We start from the raw sequence: 27,988 nt of genomic DNA, 5'->3' as shown, positions 1-27,988 counted from the left end.
GCCGCCTCCCGCGAGGGAGGGCGGTCCCCGGGGCTGTTCCTTGCCACCTCCCCTTTCCCCTGGGCTGTGCTCGCTGTGGCTGCTACATCTGCGAGTACGCGCGGCCTCCGCTGGCTCTGGGGCGCGCCATCCCGGGGAGGAGGGTGTTGAGCAGCGACTGCTGGGTGGCGGACTGGGTCTGTCCCCAGTCTCGGTCTGGGCGGGCGCGCGGCCTGGCTTTGCTGGGGCTGTCCTGCGTCTACCGGAGCAGCGGACCGGACAAGGGGCCTGCGGAGGCCAAGCCTGGCGCGAGGCTGAGGCTCAGGTAACGGCATTCCGCAGCGCACAGCCTCTGCTGCGGGCCGGGGAGGGTAGATGGGATGCTGCCCGGTAGGGAAGGACCCAGGGCGCTGCCCCAGCGGCCCCGCATCACGATTCCTGGATCGCCTATCAGCACCTCTTGCCCCGCGGGCGTGTTCACCTGAGAACCCCCTCCTCACCGTTTTCCCTGGAAAACTGATCTCAGCCTGGGGGCCTGCGAGGCGCGCAGAAGTTCTCATCTTTCTTAGGAAGGGTTTGTCACGTGGATTTTAAAGGATTTCAGAGACCTCTGCCCTCAGTCGGGCTCTATTCTGTATCTGTTGATTGGTGCCTCTTGCTATTCTGTTTTCCATTAGATAAGTTCTGTTGACTCTGGCTTGGGGGTGGGGTAAGGCCCGGGGCGGGGGGGGGATGTATACCAAGGGAAGGCCTTTAGGTTGGTAGCCTTAAGGAGGGTGGGTGTGCACTCTGTTGCAAAGTGTTCTAGAGTGGGTGAGGGATGAGGACATCAAGGCTTGAGGGCACTGGTAGATCTGGTTGTTTGATGAATGGCAGCTGGAAAAAGGTGGAAATTTGAGAGCTGAGGAGACGTGGTGTGGTTTTTCTCCTTTAAACATTAATCAGCTACTTTTTTTTTTTTTAAGGGAAAGAACATGATGATACAAGAAGGTCAAGAAATCTTAGATTGGAATGAATAGGATTCAGGGTTCATGTTGAGAAATTGGTATTCAAAAGAGGGCTTGGAGGACTATTCTGGAACGTGGCCAGAAGTACTGGAATGTCTCCCTAGGGGAAGGAGATAGTGCTTGTTTGGGTATAGTTTTTGAATTTGAGCTTGTAGAGCAGGTTTAGACTTTGTGGACACTGGAAACTCCATAAAGTTGCAGAAACTCTGTGTCCCTGATATATGCATTTTTGAGAGGGGTCTGTAGCTTTGCTCTGATTGAAAACATCTCTTAAAGAGAAGTTTTGAACTGCACTTCTGTAGCCTGAGGGGGAATGAGTAGGGAGGGCAATCAAACCAGCTCTGGGATTATATAAGTATTTAGTATCTACTTTAAGCTGAGCTATTAATATTATGTGCTTTATTCAGAGGTGCCTGCAAATAATCTGAGAACTGATTATTTTTTTGAAGATACTTATAAAGAATGGGAACATCCAAAACAAGTCAGTTGTTGTTTTCTAGTCTTTTTTAAAAAGCCATTAATGAACAATGGTTTCTCAAAGTTGCCTTCATGTCTCAGACATGAATTGAGTTCCCTTTAAAAATATAGATTTCTTGGCCCCAACTTAGACCTTTGAAAAAAAAAAAGAAGTAATAATAAAATAAAAAAATTCTAGAGCCTAAGAATAAGCATTTCAAGCCAAGACCACAGGGTTCTCTAGTATTGAATTTACTGAAAGCCTTTGAGGTTTTTCTTTGAGATTGGGACTTGTTGGGCCCATTTAGAATAGGTTTTCTTAAAGGTTATATGAATGAATTGCTGTCAAACTTTTGTAACTAAAAGTCATGATCCTTCTAATGTGTCATCTTTAAATACATTTTTAAAGAAAAACTATGTAGTCATTTTATCAGGAAAAAAATTGTTTTTGTCATAAAAACCATGGTAAATTAGAAGTTACAGAAGAAACAAGTTTCCCTAATTCATAACTGAGAGATGACTGAGAGTGATTCTTTCTGGCATTTTTTAATATAGAAGATATGTACCTACATAGATTACAGAATTGGGATTGTACTTTATATACATTTTTATATTATTTTTCCCCCAACTTAGCACTTTCCCCTATACTTAAGTATTTTCAAATGCCATTTTAATGAAAGTATGTATTCTATCATGTGGATATGCTATAATTAATCACATCAGATCCCCATTGTTAATATTCAGATTCTTTTCCATTTCTGGTTATTTTAGCAAGGTCAACCCCTCTGGTTATTTCCCAAATGACAGAATCAAAAGCTATTTCAATGAATTTTATCAATCTCATTTTCACCTGTCTTGGTTTTCTCACATATAGGAAAATTAACATTTCTGAAGGCTCTATTTCCAGGTCCTTTCTCTTATTTCAATAGTTCTCAAACTTTACTGCCTAGAGGATTCACCTGAGGAGCTTGTTAAAATTGCATTTTCCTGAGTCCCAGACCTAGCTATTTGAATACACAGTGGCAGAGGGTCAGAAGGTGGTGAGCAAGACAGAGAGAGTGCCATTTATCAGAGATGGGGTCCACTACCCTTTGAAAAGGGTTGGTGTTTGTAAACCAAAGTGAGCTAGTATTGGGGTGAAACTTTTTGATTTAAAATTTTTTCTGAAGATGGAATTTTATATCCATTAATTTTTCTTTCTCTATTTAACTTTATCCTGCCTCCCTCTTTTTTTTTTTTTTTAAACTATGTCATCTCTTTTAGTAGTTAGGCTGGAATTGTGATGTGTCCTTAATATATTTCAACTAACATTTCCTAGAAAATCATTCATTATTTACCAAATTGAGCACCTGCTATGTATTATGTTGGTTTGAGGCATTAGGAATACAAAAAACAGTGATTCTCTTGGAGAATTAAGTTAATGTACTCCCTTATATTGACTTGGGATATACTCTGTCTCAGACTTTATTCTCCTTTAACTTTTTATTTTTAACTCATTTTAGACCTACTTAAAGGTTGGGAAAATGACACAGTGTTCACTTAGCTTCCTTTATTATTCTCTATTATTAACCTCTTACATAACCATGGTACATTTGTCACTACTGTTAACTAAACAATAGACTTTATTTTAAGTTCAACAGTTTTGCTACAAGTGTCTTTTCTTTTTCTTTTGGTTTTGTTTCCATAGTCCCTTGAGTATCCCACATCACATTTAGTTTTTAATTCTCCTTCATCTCCTCCAATCTGAAATAATTCCTGATTTTTTCCTTGTCTTTCATAATTTTTCCTTTTTTGAAGAATGCCAGTTAGTTATTTTGTGGAATATTTGTTTGATGTTTTCTTATGCTTGTTATGAAGCCATGTGTTTTGGCATAAATACTACAGAAGTGATGTTCTCTGCTTGGTGTGACATATTACCAGTTCACAGGATTTTAACCTCAGTCACTTCCTTAAGGTGACATTGTTGGGTTTCTCCACTACAAAGTTACTGCCTTTCCCTTTGTAGTTAATAGCCAAGAGAGATACTTTATGAATAAGCAAATTCTGCTGATCCTCAAAATTTCTTCCTTTAACCTTAGTACACATTGGTGAGTCTTGTCTGCAGTTTGCAATAGTTATTATTGTGATGTTTGCCTAATCATAATTTTTTTTTTTCCATTTCCCACTTCCTTATTAACTGAAAGTTTCCTGTAAGGGACAGCTGCCCTTTCTTTCCTGTTCATTTATTTTGTGATGATTTGTATTAGTATTGACTCATGAAGGGTCATTTTATTCTTGGGCTACAATACAGTGTCACCATTATTTTATTGCTTAAATGCTTCTAGTTAGGGCCCTTTGGAGCTCAGTCTTTTGAGTATAGTGACTTGTACATGTAAATAGCTGTCTCCATATCCATCCTGTCTACCGCCCAAGGGTGCATAAGGATCAGGCAGTGATCACTCAGAAGCCTTCTAAGGAGCTATAATTGGGACAGTGAACACCAGAGGCCTAAGGAAGGTAGGACAATTAGTGTGCAAATAATCAGCTCCCAGGAATTCTGCAAGGGTAAACGGAGTAGCACTGGTGCCCCAGGGAGTCTCAGGGGAATAGTACCTTGTGCCTGGGCCATCATGCCCACTCAGACACCCTGTATCTGCAGACTGATGAGATTGACATAGACATTGGAATGCTGGTTTCGGTGCTCTCCGTTGCTGAATGAAGACTACACCCTTTTGCACTGATGCATGAGTGCTTAGTAAATATTTGTGGAGTTGACGCTTGGTGTCCTTCCTGTCTCCTATGATACCTTCAGTACTTCTCAAAATTTTTCCAATCTTGTTTCATGTATTCCCCGTGCTTTCAAGTGGGAGTGGGGCTGGCATAGTTAGAAAACAAATGGATTCATCTGGAAAAGATTGAAGTAAACTATTAGCACAAAAAACTATGCTCTGCTTCCCTTTCTGTTCCCTTGGTACCTACCCTGTGCTTCAAGACAGCAGGCACTCAGAAAAGACTGCCTGAATTAAGGGAAGGAAAGACAAAAAATGCAAAAGCAGGATTATTTCCAACTAACTCTAGGGCAGACTTCTAGAGAGGAAAAGGGTGGTGAGTGTTGCCCTAAAATAACTTACGTTGCCTGAATTTTTTTCTCTGCAGTCATGATTCCCCCTGACATTCGGGACAGTTTTTTTTTTTTTTTAATTAGTTGCTCAAAACATTACAATGATCTTGACATATCATATATCATACATTTGATTCAAATGGGGTATGAATTCTTATTTTTCCCACATGTACAAATTGCAGGATCACATTGGTTATACAGCCACGTTTATAGAAAATAGCTCTGGGGCTTGTAATGAGAGTTCATTTTATGGGTAGAGAAACATACTGAGTGGTAACCCCCAGTCGCTTAGCCCATAAGCAGGGGAGGAGGGTGGAGATCTCTCTGGGGAGACAGTGTCTTTGCACCTCTGTTTACTCACAGGAACCAAGGCAATCTCGCTCTTGAACTTCCTTCATGCTGGCTTTTCGTACATTTAGTTTCGTGAAGGACACTTAGGCTTATAAAAAGAGGTAGCTGATTATTCTTAACTGGGGTCAGATGTAGTCTCAAGAAGTAGGATCAGCAATTGCTCATAATGACTTCTTGCTTTTAGAATAAGTTCCTTGTTTTTGAACAAATTTATTAGCAATATTAGTTTATGATTATTCATAGCTCTTTACTTTTAGGGTAGGTTTAAAATTTTTTTTTAAACAGTTTTTAGTTCATAGCAAAATTGGGTAAAAGGTGTAGACATTTCTGATACACTCTTTGCCTAGGATAGGTTTTTCAATCTCTAGGCCATGCCTCCCCCTCTACAAAATGAGGGAGCTGGACATGTGTTCTTTATGGTCCTTCTTGCTTTTAACATGATAGTAACTGTTATGGTTTGGATGTGGTGTCCCCGAAAAGCTCCTGTGTGAGACAGTGCAAGGTTTGGAGGAGAAATGATTGGGTTATAGCCTTAACCCAGTGAATTAATCCCTGATGGGATGAACTGAGTGGTAACTGGATGCAGGTGGGGTATGGCTAGAGAAAAAATGGTTCACTGGCGGCGTGGCTATGGGATATATATTTTGTATCTGTTAAGTGGAGACCTCTCTATCTGCTTTCTAATCATCATGTGAGCTGGTTCCCTCTGCCACGCTCTTCTGCCATAATGATCCTGCCTCACCTTGAGCCCCAAGGAATGGAGTCTGTTGTCTATGGATGGGGACCTCCAAAACTGTGAGCCCCTAAATAGACCTTTCCTCCTCTACAGTTGTCTGGTTGGGTTCTTTTATCACAGCAGTGAAAAAGCTGACTAAAACAGTAACAGTATGATCATAAATTCCCTCAACTCAATGATTCTTTCAGGGGACTGTGTCTCCATAAATAGCTCTTAGAAAAGCAATGTTCCTGGGGCCAAATTATTCAAGAGGTTTTTATAAAAAAAAAAAAAAAAAACCCTGTATTTAAGCTTCCTGTAATTAAGTGCATAAGAAGTTGTCTGATTTGTTCCAGGAACCTAATGACTTACTGTCATCTGCAGGGAAGACAAACCTCTAGGAAGGCATCTGAACAGACAGGTCCAAGGAAAGGGACAGGAGGATGTGGAGAGGTAGGGGGAACCACTGCAGGAACTTGCATATTGTATGTATTGGGCCCACCTCGACATCAGGGGAGAATAGAGAAAGTGTCCGTGTGAATTCAGGATGTGGCAGAAGCACGGCCTTTGGAACTGAGCACCTGAGCTTTATCCCTTAATTAGTTTATGTGGTCTTAGGGAAGTTAATTATTTGCTCCAAACCTTTGTTTTCTCATCTATAAAATAAGACAAACTTATGTCTCAAGGTTGAATTGAGAATTTATACAAGTGATTTAACCACAGTGTATGATGGTACAAGTAAATGCACAAATCAATGGCTCTTCTCATTAGCTGTTATTGCCTTCACCATTTACTTCTTGTGATGCCTTCATAGGGCCTAAACACAGGCCATACTTTTTAGTTACTTCCTGGGTAAACATGCTCTTTCAAGGTCCATTTATAACATTGGGTGTAGAGAAATGGGTCCCATGAGAACTACCTAATCCCTTCCAAGGGCAGTGCCCCCAGTGATCTCACCAACTCTTGTTTGGTTCTACTTCTTAAAGGTCCCATTGTCTCTCGAGATTGTCACACTGGGGATTATGTTTCTAACACATGAACCCTGGGGAGCAAACCACATCCAAACCATGGGAATATATAATACAAATAGTTTTTCTAGATAGATTTCTTTATTTTGATCCCCATTTTACAGGTAAGGAAACTAAGGCTTGGTTAAGTGACTGACTCAAGATTATGTGGCTGATATGTGGTAGAGCTATAGTTTCTGTCTAAATCCAAACCCCTGATCTAAAATACCACATTGTAGTTCTACCTGTTTTTCTTATTGACCTCCTGTGTTGGGACTTCCTTAGGTTTCTTGCCTTAGATCCAACTCTACACTGGGGGGTGGGCCCTATTCCAGTGTCTCATTGAGAATATAACACTCATTTTCTATTGTTAAGGGCCATGCTTTTCTAGCTCACAAGGCAAAAGAACATTGGTATTTTTCTTTATTTTCTTATTGAGTTTGTGTTAGCTTTCTGTTTCTGTGACAAAACACCTGATAAAATCAACTTAACAGAAGAAATATTTATTTTGGCTCACAATTTCAGAGGCTGCAGACTATTAGCTGGGCCTGAAGAAAGCTGCTCACCTCATGGCCACTGGGAAGCAGGGGGTAGCTATGGCAAGGGGAGCGTTATTGAGAGGGGAAGGGGGCTGGGTACAAGATATAGCGTTTTAGGGCATGCCCTCAGTGTCCCATCTCCTCCAACCTGACCCCACCTCCCAAGGTTTCTACCATCACCCAATAATGTCATCGAATATGAATCCATTGATCCATTTCATCTACCGATGAGATTAGAGGTCCATTTATAACATTGTGTTTAGAGAAATTCCCAGAGGCCACACCTCTGAACATTGGGGATCAAGCCTTCAACACACGAGACTTTGGGAGATCTAACAGGGTCCAAATATGTTTCCATACAAGTTTTTACATTTTGTGAACCCTAAAGGCTGTGCCAGGATGGAGCAACTAAGGAAGAGAGCCAGTTGGGCTGTAATTTAGGCTGTCCCCAGCTCAGAAATGATGCCATTCCCCTTTCTGTCTTTTACCATTTTGTTCTGTATAACATCTGGATGTGGCTTCTCTTCTTGGGTGACAGCCTGGGCAATAATCCAGTAATGTCTAGATGTTGGAAGCCTTCTATCTCTAAAATCTGATACTGTAGTCAAGGTCCATTGGGGATGGGTTTTGTTTGTGCTGAAGTGAATCATTTCAGGATAGGATTTCCATTCAAAGCAACATGTCTTTTGTGATTGCCTTTTAGAGATCATTGGAGCAGAACTAATGGGCAGAAGCAGCCATCGCATCTTTTGTTGTCCTTAGTTTGCAGTCAGATTGGAAAAATTTCACTTGAAGCTTCCTCATCTGGATCAAAGCAGAAAGATACATATCACTCATAAAATTGAAGACATGGGCTTCAACCTGCATTTCCACCTTTCCTACAAGTTACGGTTACTGTTGCTTTTTACCTTATGCCTGACGGTGGTTGGATGGGCCACCAGTAACTACTTTGTGGGTGCTATTCAAGAGATTCCCAAAGCAAAGGATTTCATGGCTAACTTTAAGGCCATAGCTTTGGGGAAGGAAGAAACTCTGCCTAATGAAGCCTCCATGAAAAAAGCAGAACTTGACAACTGTCCTTATATATCTCCAGACCTCAGTAAGTGTTTCCTTTTTTTCGTTTTTACAAGTACTTTGTAAAATTTTTATTTTAGCTCCAAAGGATATATAGAAAAGTATAAAAACAGATGTGTACTTGGTTAAGTTTCACAAAATGAAGATACCTCTGTAACCTGCATGTAAGTTAATAAATTGAATCTTTTTAATTTCTTGATACTAATGTTACAGGTTCGAGCCTTCCAGGAAGTTGAGGCAGCGTGAAGACCACCCCCCACCCTCCAAACCCCAATCCTTGCAATCAAATCAGAAAGATTTCAGACATGTCACTCAGAGTAATAGGCATGAGTTTATTGAAGGGATAGGAAAAGGGAAAGGAGACACTTTTCAGAGAGGAGAGGGACAGTGGGCCTCCCCTGCACTCTAGTTTTATTGGGGATTCCAGAGAAGCTTCCTGCCCGGGTCTGCCTCTTGATTTTTGACTGTCAGCAGGATAATATCAGACTTTTAAGTTCCCACTGCCATGACAACTCTGGGTCACCTTGACCCATACTGATTAGTTCTAATTGGATTCTTAACCATAAATTTTTCTAAGAAAAGGGTCATAAAAATCTCCCCCTTCTGGGTAACTTGGATACCTCTTATCAACATTATTTCAGGCCTGCATTTCTCCTGCAGACACCAGGTAGTTTGCTGAGGAATGTGACATATCCTGTCTACTTAAGCCAGGCAGGGCTGCAGGTTTCTTGGAAAAGAAAGGATGTGGAGGTCAGCACAGTGGGCCCATTTTATAGAATTATTCCCTTAACCTCATGTTCCCATCAGTTGCACCTCTCTGTCCCCTATCACTGGTGAATGAACCCAGGGGTACTCTGCCACTGACCTACCCCCCCCAGCCCTTTTTACAAATCTTATTTTGTGACAGGACCTTGCTTAATTGTCCAGGCTGGCCTCAAACTTACAATTCTCCTGCCTCAGCTTCTTAAGTAGTTGGGATTATAGGCATACACTACCACTCCCAGTTGAAGAAATGGAATCTTCTTAGAATTCCCAAAAGTTTCCATGCTTCTTTCAGTCACTAAACTTGCTTCAAGATTCTAACACTATTCATGATATTTTTCCTATTTTTGAACTTTACAAATTGGAGGTGCTATGTTGTGTGTACTCTTTTGTGCTTGACTTCTATTGCTTAACATAATTTTTGTAAGATCTTTTTACATGGGTATTTGTGGTCATAGTTTGTTCATTCTCACTGATGTGTGGTATTCCATTATGTGAGCATACCCGATTTTCTTTTCCGACCACAAAAGTCTCTCTGTTGCATATAATAATACAGTTCGTTGATTTGGGCGGTGGCGTGGCTCCATGGGTCTTTCATCCTTCTCCTGAGACCAGTGGGCTAGCCTGGGCATGTTCTTCTCACAGACGGGTAAGTAAAGAAATGCAGGCACACTCGCGCCTCTATGGTGTCACATCTCTTTGGCCCAAAAGTTATGGAGCCTAGGAGCAGGAAATAAGTTTTTCAATGTTATCTTTAGTGTTTATTCTTAAATGTCATGTGTGTTTTGATTTCCCTTTGATGTCTTGACTTTCAACTTAAATGCATAGTAAATTGGTTTTAGTGAACACAATAAATTTGAGAGGAAAAAACCTCACTCAGTGATATTTCTCCCATATCTTCATCCTACAGACCTTCAAAATGCTTCGAGTTCTCCAGACACTTCCTCTGAACCTTTACTTGTATTGTGTTCTTTTTTGAGAATGCCTTTCCTCCATCCTTGTCTGCCTGGTAGATTCCTATTTAGCCATCAGAAATCCAGTTTAGATTTCTCCTGTTCCACAAAGACTTCTGGGACTGTCCTAGCCAGAGTTACTCTTATGTCCCTGTGTGCCCCATTGTGCCTGTGCTTGTTGTTCTGTGGTGAGCCAGCAGGATGTAGTCCCAGTGACCCTTTACATTTCTGCAGTCCAGTTCCCTCCCTGGCCTGTGGTGTGGTTCTGACTCTCTGCATATGTTTAAAGAACTCTCTGTGGGGTGGCCTAGGGCTCTTAGGGGCTCATTGTTCTTAGCTGCACATGAGGCTTCAGAGGACCCGTGGGCACCTGTAATCCCAGCAGCTTGGGCGGCTGAGGCAGACGATCATGAGTTCAAAGCCAGCCTCCGAAACTTGTCGAGGCCCTAAGCAATTTAGTGAGAACCTCTCTCTAAATAAAATATACTTTAAAAAAGGGCTGAGGGCTGGGGTTGTAGCTCGGTGGTTAGAGTGTTTGCCTAGCACCTGTAAGGCCCTGGGTTTGATCCTCAGCACCATATAAAAAACAGATAAATAAATAAAATAAAGGTATTCTATCCATCTACAACTATAAAAAAAATATATGGAAAAATAAATAAATAAATAGATAGGGCTGAGGAAATGGCTCAGTGGTAAAGTGACCCTGGGTTCAATCCCTGGTATTTAAAAAAAAAAAAAAGGTGGCAGACCCTCTGTCTTAGTCTGTGTGCTTGGGTTGCTGTAACAAAATCCCATGAATTTAATTTTCACAGTTCTGGAGGTTTTTTGGAAGTTCAGTATTAGGGTCTAGCACAGTTGATTCTTGGTGAGGGTGGTCTTCTGATTATGTTCTTGCACAGCCTTTCCTTGGTCTGCAAATGCATGCACACACACACACACACACACACACACACGTGGATGCACACACACACTACACACAGATTGAGATCCAGATTTCCTGTTCTTTTCAGAACGGTATTAATTCCAACAAGGAGGCCCCATTCTCAAGACCTCATCTTAACCTAGTTACCTCTTAGAGGCTTCACCTCCAAATACCATCACATTGGGGATTAAGTCTTCAACACATGAACTTAAGAGGGGAGACAGGTATTTAGTTCCTCCATCTTCATTTCAATTGAATCACAGTCTTGTATTCAGATTGATTTGTTACTTCCTTTTAGTCATGGAAAAATCAACGTGTTGTTATTTTTTTTAATATATATTTTTTAGTTGTAGATGGACACAGTGCCTTTATTTTATTAATTAATTAATTAATTAATTAATTTTTGGTGGTGGTGCTGGGGATTGAACCAGGGCCTTGTGCATGCTAGGCAAACAAACAACCAACTGAGCTATATCCCTAGCCCTTATTTATTTACTTATATATATATTTTTTTAATATTTATTTATTTATTTTGAGAGAGAGAGAGAGAGAGAGAATTTTTTTTATTTTTATTTTTTTGGTTTTTGGTGGACACAACATCTTTTTGTTTGTATGTGGTGCTGAGGATTGAACCCGGGCCGCATGCATGCCAGGTGAGCCCGCTACCACTTGAGCCACATCCCCAGCCCCGATATTTATTTTTTAGTTGTAGTTTGGCATAATACCTTTATTTTTTTTATTTTTATGTGGTGCTGAAGATTGAACCCAGGGCCTTGCACATGCTAGGCAAGTGCTCTGCCACTGAGCCACAACCCCAGCCCCCTATTCATTTATCTTTATGTGGTGCTGAGGATCGAACCCAGGGCCTCATATATTCGAGGCAAGTGCTCTATCACTGAGCCAAGGCCCCAGCCCCTAAAGTGTTATTCTTGATGTATATTCCATTTACAAATTACACATACTGAGATATGAAAATGAATTACTAAAATATGAATCTATTCAATGTATTTAAGCAGTAAAGTCTTACATAAAGAAGAGATGAGCATTGACACAAATGGAACAAGTACTGGATTAAGAGGGTGACATAAATAGCAATGTCTTAAAATGGTCCTTTTGCAACCTAGGAAAGGAGAGAACTGAAGAAGATGCTCTGGGGAACTGGTAGGGAAACCCAGAGGGACTAAGTGAAAGTGGATACTGAAAGGTTAGGGCACATGAAAGTTACACGGTGAGAAGGTGAGCAAGTGACATCAAGGGACCAGTGACATCAAGCCAGTCACAATAAGCTCTTTTAAGGTGCAAGAACAGAGGCATGGTGAGGTACTGATGGGGTTTATTAACAGGCCACATGGGAAGCCATTTCAGTGGCCACCCCTTCAACCCTGGGCAGCTCAGTAGCTGTGGGCAGTTCCTATAGTGTGTGTCATGTAACTCTGCTGCTTATTATTTACTTTTAGGGTGTGACGACTATTGACTCTTTGTCTCATATACAGACTCTTCAGGAAGGTTCTTGTGGGTCAGAAATTCTTTTGGTTGTCTTGAGGCTATTACTTATCTGAGTGCTGTTGGGTAGAACCCTAAGGCACTGTTAGATAGTGGAGCCTGGCCTAACCATCATGACCAACATCGGGAATAGTCAGAGAAGCAAGGCATGGTGACTGAGACATAGGAAGGGCCAGTGACTGCTTTGCTCAGAGAGAGATAGTACAACTTTCAATTTTCAGTATATGTGGATTGTTTTTGTTTTTGTTGTTGTTTTAAAGGTGGCTCTGCAAGTGGACCTTACCACAGTTCCCTAAGTAGAACTCTGCCTTCTCTCTTACCAGTCTGTATGTAGATCTTGTTGATTCAGGTCAAATGAGGAGAGTCGGCTGCTTCAGCCTGATATTTGAAAACTGGCACAGAATTGGTTATCATGGATGGCCTTAGGTTTCATCTGGTCAAGTCGTTTCTGGACCCACTGAATAAATGCTATGCTTGATTGGAAACGTCTGCTCTGGTGGCACAGAGGGAGGATTGTTGCAGTGTGGCATATACCAGTCACCACTGGGCCTGGAGGAGGGGCTGCTTTCTACTTCTTTCCAGTGCTCTGCCTTCAGGGGGTTTAGGCAAGAAGTGGACATGAGGCTTTGTCCAGGAGCTTGATTTTGTGTAATGCTCTTGATTTTCAAGAGATTTCACCTTCCTTCTGGAATTTTGAAAAGGAGAAGATAGAGCATATTTGAAGAGTCACTTACTGTAGCTCAGCCCTTTGCTCATCACTTGGGTCACCAGCACAGTCTCCATTTCCTACTTCCAGTGGATTGTAGAGCAGAATTGCTGAGCATTTGTAGCCAGTTCTCCTTGTCACATGTTTCTGTGGTTATAGTTCTTGACTGAATGAGACTTTAAAAATGTATTAGTATGAGCGAATACTCAGAGTGCTCATTGGGCGCCAGGCAGCAGCCTGAGCTCTTCTCCTGTGTTATCTCATGTAAGCCTTTCGGCACTTTGTGAGGTAGCTTCTGTTATGATCTGTGTCCTGTGTTTATTGTAGGAGGCCAGAGCAAGCTTATTTTCAAACCAGATCTCACTTTAGAAGAAGTACAGGCTAAAAACCCCAAGGTGCACAGAGGCCGGTATCGCCCTGAGGAGTGTAAAGCTCTTCAGCGGGTTGCCATCCTCATTCCCCACCGGAACCGAGAGAAGCACCTGATGTACCTGTTGGAACACCTTCATCCCTTCCTGCAGAGGCAGCAGCTGGAGTATGGCATCTACATCATCCACCAGGTGAGTGGGGTGGTGTGTGTCTGCCCCAGGCCCTGCCCATGGGCTTCTCCCCCTCTAAGGGCTTTGGCCATTTGACCCCATTGACTGTCTTGGGTAAACTGTCATCAAACTATTATCAAAGGAGAGTTCTCTTACTTCACATCTTCTTGAAAGCAATAGAGGAAATTCTTATCCCAAGAATTGGAGACCACATTCTGGGATATTTTACTGCCCTAAAATGAACCTCCGGATGAAGCCTGTTCTTGTGAGCTCTTCCTATTTAGCCAACACCTACCCTAAAATTTCCCTGAGGCTTACTGGTCCTTCATGATGTTTCCTTCTGCATTTGTTATATACTACATGATGAGATGCTCAACTTTCCATTATTAAGTGTAGCTATTCAGTGGAGATCTAGACAGAGAACTTTGATATATCAGAGTGCCACATGTAAATAGCCCTCAGTTCTGTGACTCTTCACATTTTTGTTTTTTACTTTGCCACTATTTATTTTGTCAGACACATATGTTTAATTTCAAAATTCTTGACTTACTTATTTGGCTTCAAGAAGCATCATTTAGCAGGTAAAACATGTAACTGTGGGCTACTTTTAAAGAGTTTACCTCTGAGATCAGTGGAGTGATTGATTTAAGATGCCTGTTTGATATTAAAATTTCATAAAATAAAATAAAATATCAGTTTAAACATCCATGTTTATGCTTTTTAGATTCAATCCTGGGCTATCCAAATGATGCTCCTTCAAACCCTTACAAAATCTAAGAATGCATGCAAAATCATTAGCAACTTAATTAATATTGGTTTTAGCTGGTGATATTTGTTTGAGGTAGAACTTTTGATAGCTCAGAGGATTAGCTATGCACTGTATTCTTTGTGATACAACTGTAGCTCCAGAAAATTAATGTGTTTCTTTAGTACATCCATGTACATATTTAAGGACTTTAACCAAACTTTTACAATTGTTTTCTTTTAAAATTATTTTTATTCTTAACATTGTTGGCCAAAACTAATTTATTTAATTCTGAGTTCTTACTCAGGATGGCATTCATTATTTTTATGAATGGAAACACGTTTGATTTGTATAATTGTTTTCAGGAAAATGCTCTGGGAACTTCCGAGAATGGCTTGCACTTATATTGTGATAAACTATTAATCAAATTAGAATATATTTGATCCAGTTGGCTGTGAAAAATTAATACTACAAAAAAGTTAATAACTGAAGCATATAATAACTAAAACACATAGTTTAACAGTTAATACCGTTAAACTATATTAAACAGCATTAACTGGTAATATTTCATACCATAGCTTTGGTGATCTTACCAAAGGTCAAACTTTTTACTCAGTGACAAATCTTGACTCTCTTTCTATAAGGCCACTCACCATGAAGATTAGCCTCTGTCATTAATAATAAAACAGGATTTTCTTATAGTAATTCCAATAAACTTTTAAATAGATTAGAAATATTTGCAGTAACCTTTTCTGTTTATAGGTTCTGACTTCTTGATCCTTTCTGGCAAGCTATTAGCTAAATCTCTTGGAAGCTTAGTGTTGATTCCTCATTGTGGGTAAGATTGGGATCAGCCAAGAGTTAACAGTGAAGCAGTGACTAGGAGCTTTTTATGTTTTTATATCCTTTATCCTTTAATTAGCGTGACTAGTTTGTCTGAGGTTTTGTAGTTTTAAATGGAATAAATAAAAATATTTTTGAGAATTTTGAGTTTTTAAAAGTATTTTATTGTAATAAGAACACTTAACACAAGACTATTCCTTTAATAAATTTTAGATGTACAATACATTATTGATTATTTGAATTATTTATATTTTGAAACTATATTAAAGAATTTTCCTTGTGACAAAACATATAAGATTTACCATGTCAGCCATTTCTTTTCACTTTTATTTATTCTTGCCCTCTCATCCATTTTAAGGAGGCTGTTCAGTGGTGTTAGGAATATTCACTATTGTGCAGGCAGCCCATCTCCAGAACTCTTCACTGCTAGACTGAAGCTCTGTGCCACCACGGACAACTTTCCAGAGTGTTTTTAAGCTACAGAATACGAGTATGTGTGAAACATAAAGAAAAAAAAGAAAAAGAAAACCCAGTGGTCCTTTATTGTCATCACATTTATTTTGTCAGATCTTAATGTCACAAGTACAGTTTTGTGTGTTAACAAGAAAAATACCAACTCCTGAATTGGAGCAGGAGAGGGGAACAATAGGAAACCTTATTCCAGGAGATTTTCATGTTTTAATATCCCTTATTTATAGGCTGGAACTAAAAAGTTTAATCGAGCCAAACTCTTGAATGTGGGATATTTAGAAGCTCTCAAGGAAGAAAACTGGGACTGCTTTATCTTTCATGATGTGGACCTGGTGCCTGAGAATGACTATAACCTTTACATGTGTGAGGATCAGCCCAAGCATCTGGTGGTTGGCAGGAACAGCACTGGGTACAGGTAGGTGGCTCTGCCTGTGGATTGCTGAGGTTGAGTCTTGCCCCGTGATAGTTAAGGTTGTGTGGAAAACAGCATCTGACCGTCATCGAAAGACAAGAAATAGGAAAAAATGGTCCATTTTCCCCTAAAGTACAAAATGGGAATCAGAATAAGGAAAAAATCCAATAACAACCTTGACAGAGGATCATAGAGACAAAAGGGAAAGTGCAGGAGAGAATATATTATAAGTGCTGCAGATGGTGGCAGCTCACCCCAGTGGGACTTTACAAGCTGTTCCCTATGAGTTTACATCCTCTGGCAGTTTATCCGTTAATCCCTGACTTCTCCCTTTAGGAGGCAGCAGGATGGTGACCCTTAGGCCAGCTCTGAGGTCTCTTTGTGAGACAGGACATCTCTTTCCAAGCTGCTGCTACTTTCTAGACTTCTGAGGAAAAGTGGGAAAAGGCATATCCACTGAGGCTGAGCCCAGGACACCCAGAACAAGTTCCTTTCTCTCAAAGCCACTATGGGAAGATGTAGCGAGGTGCTACATCTCTTCATCCCTCCCCAGAAGGGGTGGAGCTGCTTTTCAACCTTATTTTATACCAATTCCTATTCAAGCCCAACCAGGGGCAACAGTAACCAAGAAAATTTCTCTACAAATGAAACTCTGTGCTTACTTAATTGTATGCACACTGCTTCAGCCCTGATGGGAGTGAGTGTGAACTGGAAATGGGATCTCCTGATGCCTCACTTGGTCTTGGCTTCCATGTTGTTTTTCCAGCCTAGCTCTCTTACTTTGGACCACTTAAGAACAATCATTAGTAACAGTGACCATAGCTGACCTTGCCTAATCCCTGTGTTAGCTAATCCCTGGGATAGAAACAACACCTAGAGCGAGAGCACAGTGTTTTTAAGAACCCAAGGAAGGGTCTTAAGCTTTTCCCTGGACTGTGGCCCATGAATCTGGTAGAATCAATAGGAGCTTCCAGCAGGGTTCCAGACATGCCAGAGAGCATGGTCCAGCATTGGAGGAAATGCCAGTAGTTTGCTAGTATTCTAGAATGAGTGACTAGAAGGAGAGGCAAGAGATGTAGGCCTTGCTTAGTCTGATAAGAAATTTGGATTTCCTGTGGAAGCAGGGGGGAGCTGTTGAAACATAGTTACAGCTGAGGAATGACAGGAGGTCGCTCAGTTCAACTGGTCTTTAATGTTTTGGTTGGAGCAAGGCAGGAGGGAAGACACTAGGGAAGAGGTGCCATGTGCCATGTGTGGGTAGAGGCAGCAGGGACAGAGTGCAGGGAGAGAATCACAAGATTTTTCTCTTTTGAGGAACTTGATCTTTATTTCTGAATCTTAGTATATAGAAGTTTTGTTTTGCTTTGAAGAAAAGCATTATGTCATAGCTGGGCCTCCCCCTCACCCCAGAAGCGTGTAGCCATCTGTTCACTTATTATGTAGAATGAATGTGATATTGCTGCTTAAATACTGAAGATCTTACCCCAGACAATTGCCAGAGATGATAACCTTAAACTTTCCATCACCCAGTTTTTTTCCTGAACAATCACAGGATTGTTTAAGGATAGTTTTTTGATTAGTCTTTTTATCACTGTGACTAAAACACCTGCAAAGGACAACTTAAAGGAGAAAAAAATGTATTTGGGGCTTATGGTTTCAGTTCATAGACAACTGACTCCATTGCTCTGGTTCCAAGGCGAGGCAGCCCATCATATGGGAAGGGCCCAGTGGAGGAAAGCTGCTGTGCTCATGGAGGATTGGGGGAATAGGGTCAGGAAGCAGAGAGCCAGAGAGGAGAGAAGGAGCCACAGGGAATCTGCACCCTTCCAGGGCTTGGCTCTAGAGACCCACCTCCTCTAGCCATGTCCCACCTGCCTAGAGTTACCACCCATACAGTCCATTCAAACTAGGTTATAGCTCTCACAATTTAATCATTTCACCTTTGAATATTCTTGCATTAACAGGAGCTTTTGGGGGACACCTCATATCCAAACCCTAACAGAGGAGCCTTGGGTTGGGATTCTAAATTGTGTTTTTTGTATTAAGCTGAACATTAAAGAAGCTGAGTTCTTGAGCAGTCCTGCTGGGAATTGAGGTTGACTTATGGATTCCATCAGATGCTACATACACAGTCCAGTATGTGACTCTTGTTGTTTAATTTGCTATTGTACCTGGTCAGACTTTTTTTTAATTACTTTTTTTAATAACTGGATATCAGAAAACCTTTGTTTCTCTGTAACTGACAGGTTTTCTTAATGTAAATCAGGTAATTGAATGTGTTCCCCATTTTGGTCTGGATGCAGGAAGCTCTGAGCCAAATCTTAGCCCTCTTTTAGAAAATAAAAATAATTTTATTTGCAGGTCAGAGTTCTGGTGTATTTCCTGTGGGTGTGGTGCTGGGCCTCTCACATGCTAGGCAAATTCTCTACCCTGAGCTATATCCTCAGTCCTGTGTTTCTTATCTTAATTTTCTATTCTGATTTAGTTTCTTCTCTGGTTCTAGTTTGTCATTTAGATTTTTTTCTTATTGTATCATGTGAAGATGTGAAGGACTTCATTTTTGTGGCAAGGGAGAGTGATGGGAAGCAGTGTAGGAGGTCACTCCTTCCCCTCTACCTAACCTTTGCTATCCTGGGGAATATCCCACTGATGCCTGGCAAGTCTGGCTGCAGGCAGCCAAGTGTCTGCCCTCTGTTGGGAAGTGTGTGTCACTGCACCACAGAGCTTAAATTACGTACTTTACTGTTCTAATAGCCTGGTGAGCATATAGAAGTGGCTTCCCTTGCATCCATGCAAAGGGAAGAAGTTAAGGTAACTTGCCCCAAGTGTCTCAGAATCTGATCAAGCTAGAAAGAAACCCTGGACTAGCCTGAGGCAAATTTTACTGCCAAGTATTCCTTTGACACCTGCCTGCTATCTATAAGGACTCTACTGTTATTTTATGACTACATTTTCCTCACCCTGGGGCCTTTATAGCCCTTTAAAAATACATAAGCCTGTTCTAGCCTCAATTAAATATTTATACTTTTCCATATAAGAATAAAAAACAAAAGCAAAGATCAATAAACATGGAGACAGTTACCACTTTAACAGGAAACTGCAAAACCAAGAGGTCCTTACCTTTTCTCCCCTGTCTTCTTCTGCTCTTCCCCACTCCACCTAAGCTTGTCTCAGGTGATCCTCGGGCAACTGTGCTTCTCCCTCCTGTGCTTTTCTCATGGAGTTCTGGCCACCAGGACATCACCCATTTTTTTCTGTCTGAACCCTTCCAGGCCCCACTTTTCCAATGTAGTAGTAACTCTTTCTCAAAACCCTTGTCATGCTCACCTCTCTTGCTGGATTATAAACTCTTGGAGGGCTAATGTATCACCATGCTTAACCAACCACCTTGCACATGGTGGACGGTGGTTGTGACAGATTCCTTCCAAAGCATCAATGCCGGTTCTCTCTTGGAGATTGCTTCTTGGTGCCTGGCAGGTTATGCCTGGGTGGTGGTTCTACTAACAGGGTCTTAATGAAGCTGCCGGCTACAAGTAGTTAAGAACCCCTTCTCAGCCAGACAGAGTCTGATAACCATGGCTATAGTCAATGTTAGTAGGTGTCAATAACAGCCACCTTCTTAGCCCTTTATTTCCTTTTGTTTATTTTAGGTTGCAAAAATGCCATTTCCCAGAATTTTAGGTTGGAGGTATATAGCTAAGTCTGTTTTTACCATGAGCCAAGCAGGGTTCCAGTCTGTATGCAGAACATAGAAACAAACAAGTGAGCTGCAAACTAGCTTTCTGATACAAATCTTTAGATGGCAAGTGTCTACATATTTATTGACTTTTTTCCCCCCTTTTGGCTTTTCTTCTTATCTGGAAAAACATCGATATTTAATTGATCCTGGAACTTTTGAGCTGAAGTGAATTAAAGTTAGAAATCCTCCATGTTTTATCTTTTTATTCAGGGATGGCCAAGTTACTGAGCTGCCTTCATTTGCCTCTCTGACTTGTTACAGTGTTATACTTAATGGTTATCTTTATTCTCAGTTTTGCTAATTTGTCCACTGATAAGACATGAGTCCTACATGACTGGAAGGTGCTCATTGACTATTGTCTTCTGGTCTCCTTCCTGGGTTTTCTCTCTTTGTCTTTTACTTGTCAGTATTCCCAATGGTTCTTCAGAGTTCATAGCCCACAGTTCCACCCTTCAAGCTCTTCCCAACACTGCTTTGTCTTGGGTGATCCTCTGTCTCAAGCACTACCTGCTGGTAGCTTATTTCTAAAGAAAAACTGTAGCTACCTGCTCTCTTGTGAGCTTCTACCCTGTATCTTTGCCTACTGGCAGAAGCTCCAGGGCTATCTCAAATTCCAATTTTCCAATACATAGTTTTCTCTTTTCCTCTCAAAACCGAATTGTTGTTCTGTGTACCCTATTTTCATAAAAGGCAGTTATCTTCTACCTAGTTGCTCAAGCCAAAAACTTCAGGGATGGTAACGGGGTATGTTGGGTTCTCTAGGAAGCAGACTCTGAGTTGGAGATTTTCAGAATATGTACATACAGTGTGTGTGTATGCACTGTCTTTTGTTCTCCACCTGTCCCCCGAAAGAGTAAAAGTAACATATATTAAATCCTGACACTCATTCATGCTGAGCCTGGATGTAACATCAGAATCCTTCTTAACTGAGTTCCCTTAGCAGCCATTATTGTTTGCTGGGTTATTGCATGAGATGAAGTCTGTTGTCTAGATCTGATGTTATGGTGCACATTTAGGTATCTCTACAGAGCTCTGTACACAAAGGTATGAATAACTGGTGGGTGGCACTTTGCTTAGTGAGCAGAGGTGAGCACATGTCTAGACAGAGGAATGAAGGCATGATAGGAGGCCAGGAGGCTGGGCGGTGGACATCAAGCAGGAGTGGGTGGGACCTGAGTGTTCCTAGAAGGCCCACCTGAAATCAAAGACCTCTGAAGCATCTGTGGGAAATAAAAGGGCTTTGTACTAATGTTCTTACCTTTTCTCTTCTCTTTTACTCCAGGTTACGTTACAGTGGATATTTTGGGGGTGTTACTGCTCTAAGCAGACAGCAGTTTTTCAAGGTGAATGGATTCTCTAACAACTACTGGGGATGGGGAGGCGAAGACGATGACCTCAGACTCAGGTGAACAACAGAGAAAGGTCCCCTTCAAGGGGCTCTGCTATCAGTGGTGGCTCTGGAAGTCTGCATTTATGTTTAGTTTCTATAAATGCCAATCCAGAAGGGCAAGAGGCTGCAGATTTGCACTTAAGGGTTGACAGAGCACGGAGGAAGAGCAGGATAACCCAAGCTCTTTGTCAGGGGCATCTTGAAAGTGAAGGAAGATAGTTTATTCCTGTTTGGGCTGTAGAAATATTGGTGGAGGGCTTTGAGTCCTCATCAATGGTTGCAGCAGTGAATGAGTGATACCACACTTGCAGTCTGCAGTGTAGAGAAGGGCCTGTTATAAGCCTTGTGCTTTTTCTCAGACCTCAGGGGAGCCTGACACAGTTCTCAGTGTGCAGAGCAGAGAGTATCAGTAGCCTCTGAGGAACCCTGCTCTCTGTAGTAGGCAGGGATGTCTTTCCTCTCCTGCACGCTGCAGGGACTGCTGATGGACTGGCTTGCAGGATTGATTCCAGGCTGTTGGAATTACCCTCAGATTCCCTCAGACCACTTTCTGCTCTAGGGGGCTCATAGGGAATGCTCAGGGTGTCTAGTCTCCTCTCTCACCTTGGATTTTGTGGCCTGATGGTTAGAAGTTTCCCTGCCTCCTAGAAATCAGTAATTATTAAAGAGCCTGCAGCCAGTATGTTAGACTTAGAATCATGGGACCTTGCTGGCTGACAGGAGACCCCTTCCCTCCTGCTGTTGCCTCTTGGAAAGGAAATTTCTAAGCTGAGGTTCTGAATTAATAGATGTGTGACTATCAGAAATTTTCCATTGCTTTGATATGAAAAAGCTGGAGTCTGCATGCTGGCCTTGTTCCCATGTCTAGGCTGAAGGCCTCTGGTGTGTTTTTGGCAGGCGGGGTAGACTCCCTGACTGATGGCTCTGTGGCCCTACCCATGGGCAAGTGTGTGATCATGGCCTATGACCTGGACGGGGGTGCCTGCTAGATTTCAGGGCAAGAGAAGCAAGGGCTAGAGGTAACCAGTACCCATTTTTCCCCCAAATCCATTTCACTGCCCAGCTGGTTATATACCCTCACTGCCTCTTTTCCTGCTGTTCTTCAGCTTCAAGGTAGAGGGGAGCCCAAAGTTTTGGTTTCATTCAATAAGAAAAAAATATCATGGCTTTCAGAATGATTCTCAACTAATGCTGTGCATAAACCAAAATGACTTGAACATAAAACTTGGTTGAGTTTTTGTTTGTTCTGAGACAGGGTCTCACTCTATTGCCCAGGCTGATTTCAAACTCCTGAGCTCATGACCCTGCAGCCCCAGGGTCTATAGACATATGCCACTGTGCCTGGTGCTTTGGGTTGAGAATTATTTACTAATTATTTAGCACCACCTTTTCTTGCTCTTACATGAACATTATAGTTTGCAGCTCATGTTCCATATGAATTACATTATGTGAGTCTTTCAAATCAACTCCATAGAGAGGCTATCATTTTACAGATGATGAAACTGAGACCTGGAACAGTGAACTGACTTACTGGGGTTATACATAAAAGGGTCTAGATTTGAACCTAGGTTTGTGGCTTTAACAGTCATTCCTTTCTTGGTTAAAACAAGGTAACACTAATTAGGGATCCTAATAGACTTGATTCTATTCTTCAGGTCCCTATTTATTTAATAAATAGTTTTTGTTTGTTTGTTGTTTTTTAATGATCAACTGTAAATTGACATATTTCCTGTGTGCCCAGTAGTAAATGTTCCATGTCATTATTTCATGGGCTTATTGCATGAGGGTCCACTATTATAAGAAACTCTGAAATATTTTAAGTGTTGTGCCTTTTTTTTTTTCTGTTGCCCAATCAAGCAGTTCATGTGAATTTTCACAGGTGACTTTTTTTTTTAAGTGCCCTGTGGTTGATAAATGGGATAGATTTTTTTTTTAAATCTCCTCTGTTATTTTTCTAGGGTTGAGCTCCATAAAATGAAAATACTACGGCCAAAGCCTGAAGTGGGTAAATACACGATGATCTTCCACACTAGAGACCAGGGCAACGAGGTGAATGTGGAACGGTAAGCCCTAGATTCACGTGCCTGGCGACCTGCTGGCCCAGTCCCTGTCAGTAGGACTGTGCTGAATTGGATCAGATAAGCTAGTTAATTTTGTTAAAGGCCTTTTATTAATCAAAATTTCAGACAAAAACAAAAGTGAGGAGAAGAGTTCATGGTATCCTCACTTTGACAGTTGTCAATTCATGGCCTCAGCTCGTCCCCCTCTGTTTCCTCCTCCTTTGGGGTTCTTTAGAAACAAATTTACAGGTGTTATAGCCTCTTAGGTGTAAGTACTTCATTGTACATTCTCAAAATATAAAGAGTTGTTTTTTAAAGAACTATAAGACCATTATCATACCTAAAATAAAATGAACAGTACTTCCTTAGTATCATCAAATGCCAATCTGTTCTCAGGTTTCTCTGATTATTTTATAAATACTTAAAAAACAATTGATTTGTTCAGTTCAATATCTAAACAAGGTCCACATTGCATTTGGATGTTTTTTTGTTTTTTTGGTTTTATCCAGAGGTTCTCTCTCCCCCTCTTCTCCTCCTCCTCCTTCTCTTAATACCTTACAATTTATAATTTATTTGTTTATCATACAAGGTCATTTTTTCTGGTAGAATTTTCTACATTGTGGGTTTTGCCAGTTGCATTCGGGTGATATAATTTAATAGGTTCCTGTGACCTCTGTATATTTTCTTATAAGTGGGGAATTTTTCTAGGTTTTAGGAAACTGGAACTGATTCTGAATATTAGTTTGGGGGAAGAACACTTTATCCATGGTGTTACCTCCTTTTTATGATGGGAGGATTGATCTGTGGGTTCAGATATCGTCAACCTGGTCCCCTAATTGTGAGATTGCTCATCTGTTTGTCATCTAGTGAGCTTCAGCACCACTGATGCCTGTTGCCTAAATGTGTGACTTAATCAGGGGTCGTAACACTTTAATTCTGTTATTCCTTCAATTATTAGATTTTTTTCAGAGAAGGACTTGCCTTCTTCATCTGTTGGAGTATGCTGGAGTACAGTTTTATAGGGAAGGAAGAGTAAAGGGAAAGAACCAAGCATTGATTTATCATTTTTAAGAATAATGAGATGGTTCTCTGGCATCTTTCAGGATGTGATTGTTGTTCTTTTTGATACTCAAGTTGTCTCATCTTTGTCCAGTGTGATCTTCTCCAAGCTGGCTCCTGAATCCTTTTGACAGAATCACGGCAGTCTTTGAGAGTTTTTTGCCCTGGATTCTGGGGAGGCGAAAGATTCTAACCTCATTTTTGTTCTTTCCTGCCCTAGGAATTAGCCCTTTCACCAAAGAATCCTGGCAAATAGACAATTCCTTTTGTGGCTCTGATTGGGGAATTTTTATTTCTTTGTTCAGATTTTTTTCTCCTAGATTTTGGAATAGTATTAAAGGGCTTCTTGCCCATTTTTAAAATCTGTCATTCTAACAAATGTCACCTAGTGAGCTATTTTGACTTTCCTGTCTTTACAGTCTTTATCCATTGATGTGAATTGTTTTCATTATAAAAATTAATTATTGAATAGTTACAAAATTAATTGAATAGTTACAAAATAATACTTATAAATTATTTGAAAAGTGTGCACATTCTTGATACTTACCCTTGATGTATGCCCATGACCTGTGTGGCCTCCTTAAAACCATGTCGTCCCTCTTCATACCCACCCCTGCCCCAGGTGACACTTCTTTGAATATTTGTGTTCGTGATAATTATTTTGGCTTTGCTTCTTGGTTTTTTTTTTGTTTGTTTGTTTTGTTTGTTTGTTTTTGTTTTCTCTCATGTTCAGGAACAAATGGTTGTTCACTTTTGCATCTTCTTCAACTTTATGTAAATGAAATCACACTGTGTTTCTTCCCCCTTAGTTTCAATCCCTGTCCCTATTGTTGCTTTTCACTGCTAAACTCCTAGAGACCTATTATTCCATTCACTGCCCACTCCTCCCACATTCCTCAGCTCTTTTGAGCTTCTGTGCACCTTACCCAGGATGGTCACTCTGCCTGGAGTGTCTTTTCCTTACCTTCTTAGTGAATCTCACCTCTTTTAAGCCTGACTGAAATATGCAGTCTCTACACCCCTTCCCAGATTTCCATTTGAGGTTAGGAGCTCATTCATTCATCCTCCTGTACTCATATCCTTCCTTTTTTGGAGACATAGGAAAGCTCTGTACCTTCTCCACCTACAGACACAAAACTTTCCCAACAATGTTGGAGGGTTCAGTGATCCTCTGAAGCTCATCCAAAGACCTTTTAGGAGTGGGTGACCTACATCCTGTTGTATTAGTGGTCTTTGTAAATCCTTTTGTTCTGTAGACTGGGGCTCACTGAGGGCAGCAAGTCTTTGGTTCTCAGTGTCCTATGTGGGGTCTGACAAGTGAATACATGGCTATTATTGCTGTCTCCTATTTTGAATGGGAAAGACAAAGTTGTTTTGCAGTAGGAAACCCAACAAGTGCAGTAATTTGTAAGAATACTTTTGCCACATTTTGGGGCAAGGCAAAAAGCAATGGAGACATATGTTAAATTCTTTTTTTAATCATTCACATTTGTTCTTATCTTTAGGATGAAGCTCCTACACCAGGTGTCACGAGTTTGGAGAACAGATGGGTTGACGAGTTGTTCTTATAAGTTGCTCTCTGTGGAATACAATCCTTTATATATCAACATCACAGTGGATTTCTGGGCTGGTGCATGACCCTGCATCTTTTGGTGACATTTGAAAGAACTGATTATTTGATTGTAATGATTTTGGCCTAGAGACTTTTCTTGGTAGCACATAATAAGAACATGTTGCAGCTAAATATTGGGCTGAATTTTTTCTTTTTTGTATTTTCTCCGCAGAGCTCCTAATGATGTGGAATGTAAAACCACTGTAGCAAGACAGTTTTCTTAGTTGTTTGATCATGAAGGTTAAATATTATAATACAGATACTTGAAGGATTAAGTACAAAAATGTCTCAGAGTATAGTGGAGGCTACCTGAGAACTTTGGTTGAAGATTTATTTAAGCTTAAAGTGTTGTATTATGAGATACAAGGCCATAGGAAATAAGATTTCTGATGTCTCAGAGGTCTAGAATTGTTCTCATCCAATATAGAAAGGTACGGAGATGTGTTTCTGTTATTCATTTATTCTGCTTGGTCACCTGTGAAGTGGTGGGTCCTAGGGGTGAAGAAGGCCACAGAGAAAAGGTGAAGAATCAAGAGGTGGTGAACTTGAAATTGAAGAAGTGGCAGGAGGACATAGTGTCAGATGAACTGTCAGCAACATCTGTGCTGGCCGCCACTAATGCTCCACAGTGGATCCCACCCCCCAGATGCACCTTCTAGGAAGAGCCCAGGAAAACACATTATCTACTAGTTTTTAAAGCATTTTTGTAAAATGATTTTGTACATGTAGGGTATGAATTACCAGTTTATAAATTACATGTTAACTAATAATACATCTCTGAAGTAATTCTCTAGTAAAATACGAAAAAGCTCTGGGTGCTCAGTCTTGTTTTTTACTGTCATTTGAGACCATACACATATCCATTTTAGTACCTGTAATTCTTAAAACAGAACAATTGGATTAAAACCCTCCACTGTCTTTCCTGCTGCTGTTCCTCTCCCCGGTTCTTGTGTACAACCTCCTGTGTAGCCTGCTCCATGGGGGGTTTGTCTGTCTCATTCCTTGGGTCTCTCCAGGTTTTTGTTCTCATCCTCTTATGCTTCTTCCTTTCCCATAATCGGTATTGGGAACACAGGTCTGGCTTTGGGGGTGTACCTGATTGGTTACATAGAGCAAGGGGTCCAGGGTGTGAGAAACTTTTAATTTGGAATTATGGTGGGACCATGGCACTGACTTGGGCAACAGCAGTCTTTTGGGAGAGAAGCCGCCAGTACTACTGAGCTTCCTGGGAAGGGAGGCAGGACTACGGGGGAGAGAATTAAAGGAAGGTAATAGAAACCATTCTATTAGTGGGTGGGAATAGCTGTGAGAATATTTTGTTTGCTTAGGTGAATGAATGGACATATAAATAATGTAGGTATGTTCTGAAGCAAGTATTATGCAACTGTACTCCAGGGGCTTTCAATCCATCTTGATTACATGGCTCCTTCACTGTTAAACTTTAACCTGAGTGGGTGCCAGCCAATATGTGTTCATAATATTTAAATCTTCCCAGCAGGGAAAGGGAATAGCAGGGTTTGGAGTGTCCAAGAAAGACAGGGGGAGTCAACACCCAAGCGGGGAGGGGAATTTGAAAGGGCAATACATTTTATAGACATGACATTTATAGATAGCCTGGTTTACCTTTAACTCAGCCTAGGGAGTAAAAACTTTTTTTTTTTTTTTTTTTTTTTTGGTTAAATTTAGTAAAGTGCTCATGGTTTCCATATTTTCTATCCATCCTTATACAAGACTGTCATTCTTGGGAGATTTGCTAATGGGATACTCTGTAGTGAGTAAGCCTCTTCCTTACCTTCCATCTGTTTTCTGCAGAAATGGCCTCTGTTCCAATTCTCACAATTATGAAAGCATTAACAGATTGCAATTTGGAGGCTGTGGGTCCCTGGACATGGTTGGGGAGGGTAATGGAGGACAGGGATGTCTGAGTGGAATTTTTTTTGTAAGTTTTCTTTTTTCTTTTTTTTTTAGCTGTAGATGGACATAATACCTTTATTTTATTTATTTTTATGTGGTGCTTGGGATCAAACCCCGTGTGTCATACATG

General features: G+C 40.9%; 1 protein-coding gene across 1 annotated transcript; it reads left to right on the top strand.

Annotated features, from left to right (window-relative positions):
• The first annotated feature begins 4 nt into the window (after positions 1-4).
• On the top strand, positions 5-26,756 carry B4GALT4 (beta-1,4-galactosyltransferase 4). Its single transcript, XM_081300931.1, has 7 exons — positions 5-304; positions 7,858-8,253; positions 13,402-13,634; positions 15,900-16,087; positions 21,106-21,228; positions 23,172-23,276; positions 25,838-26,756. The coding sequence occupies exons 2-7, from the start codon at positions 8,004-8,006 to the stop codon at positions 25,968-25,970; spliced, it is 1,032 nt and encodes a 343-aa protein (XP_081157057.1). The 5' UTR covers positions 5-304; positions 7,858-8,003; the 3' UTR covers positions 25,971-26,756.
• Positions 26,757-27,988: the final 1,232 nt, after the last annotated feature.

The sequence above is a fragment of the Spermophilus citellus genome, assembly GCF_964194105.1.
Source record: "Spermophilus citellus genome assembly, chromosome: 7".
Classification (NCBI taxonomy): Eukaryota; Metazoa; Chordata; class Mammalia; order Rodentia; family Sciuridae; genus Spermophilus; species Spermophilus citellus.
Note: the sequence above shows the minus strand (reverse complement) of the source record. Positions and strands in the feature narration are given on the sequence as shown.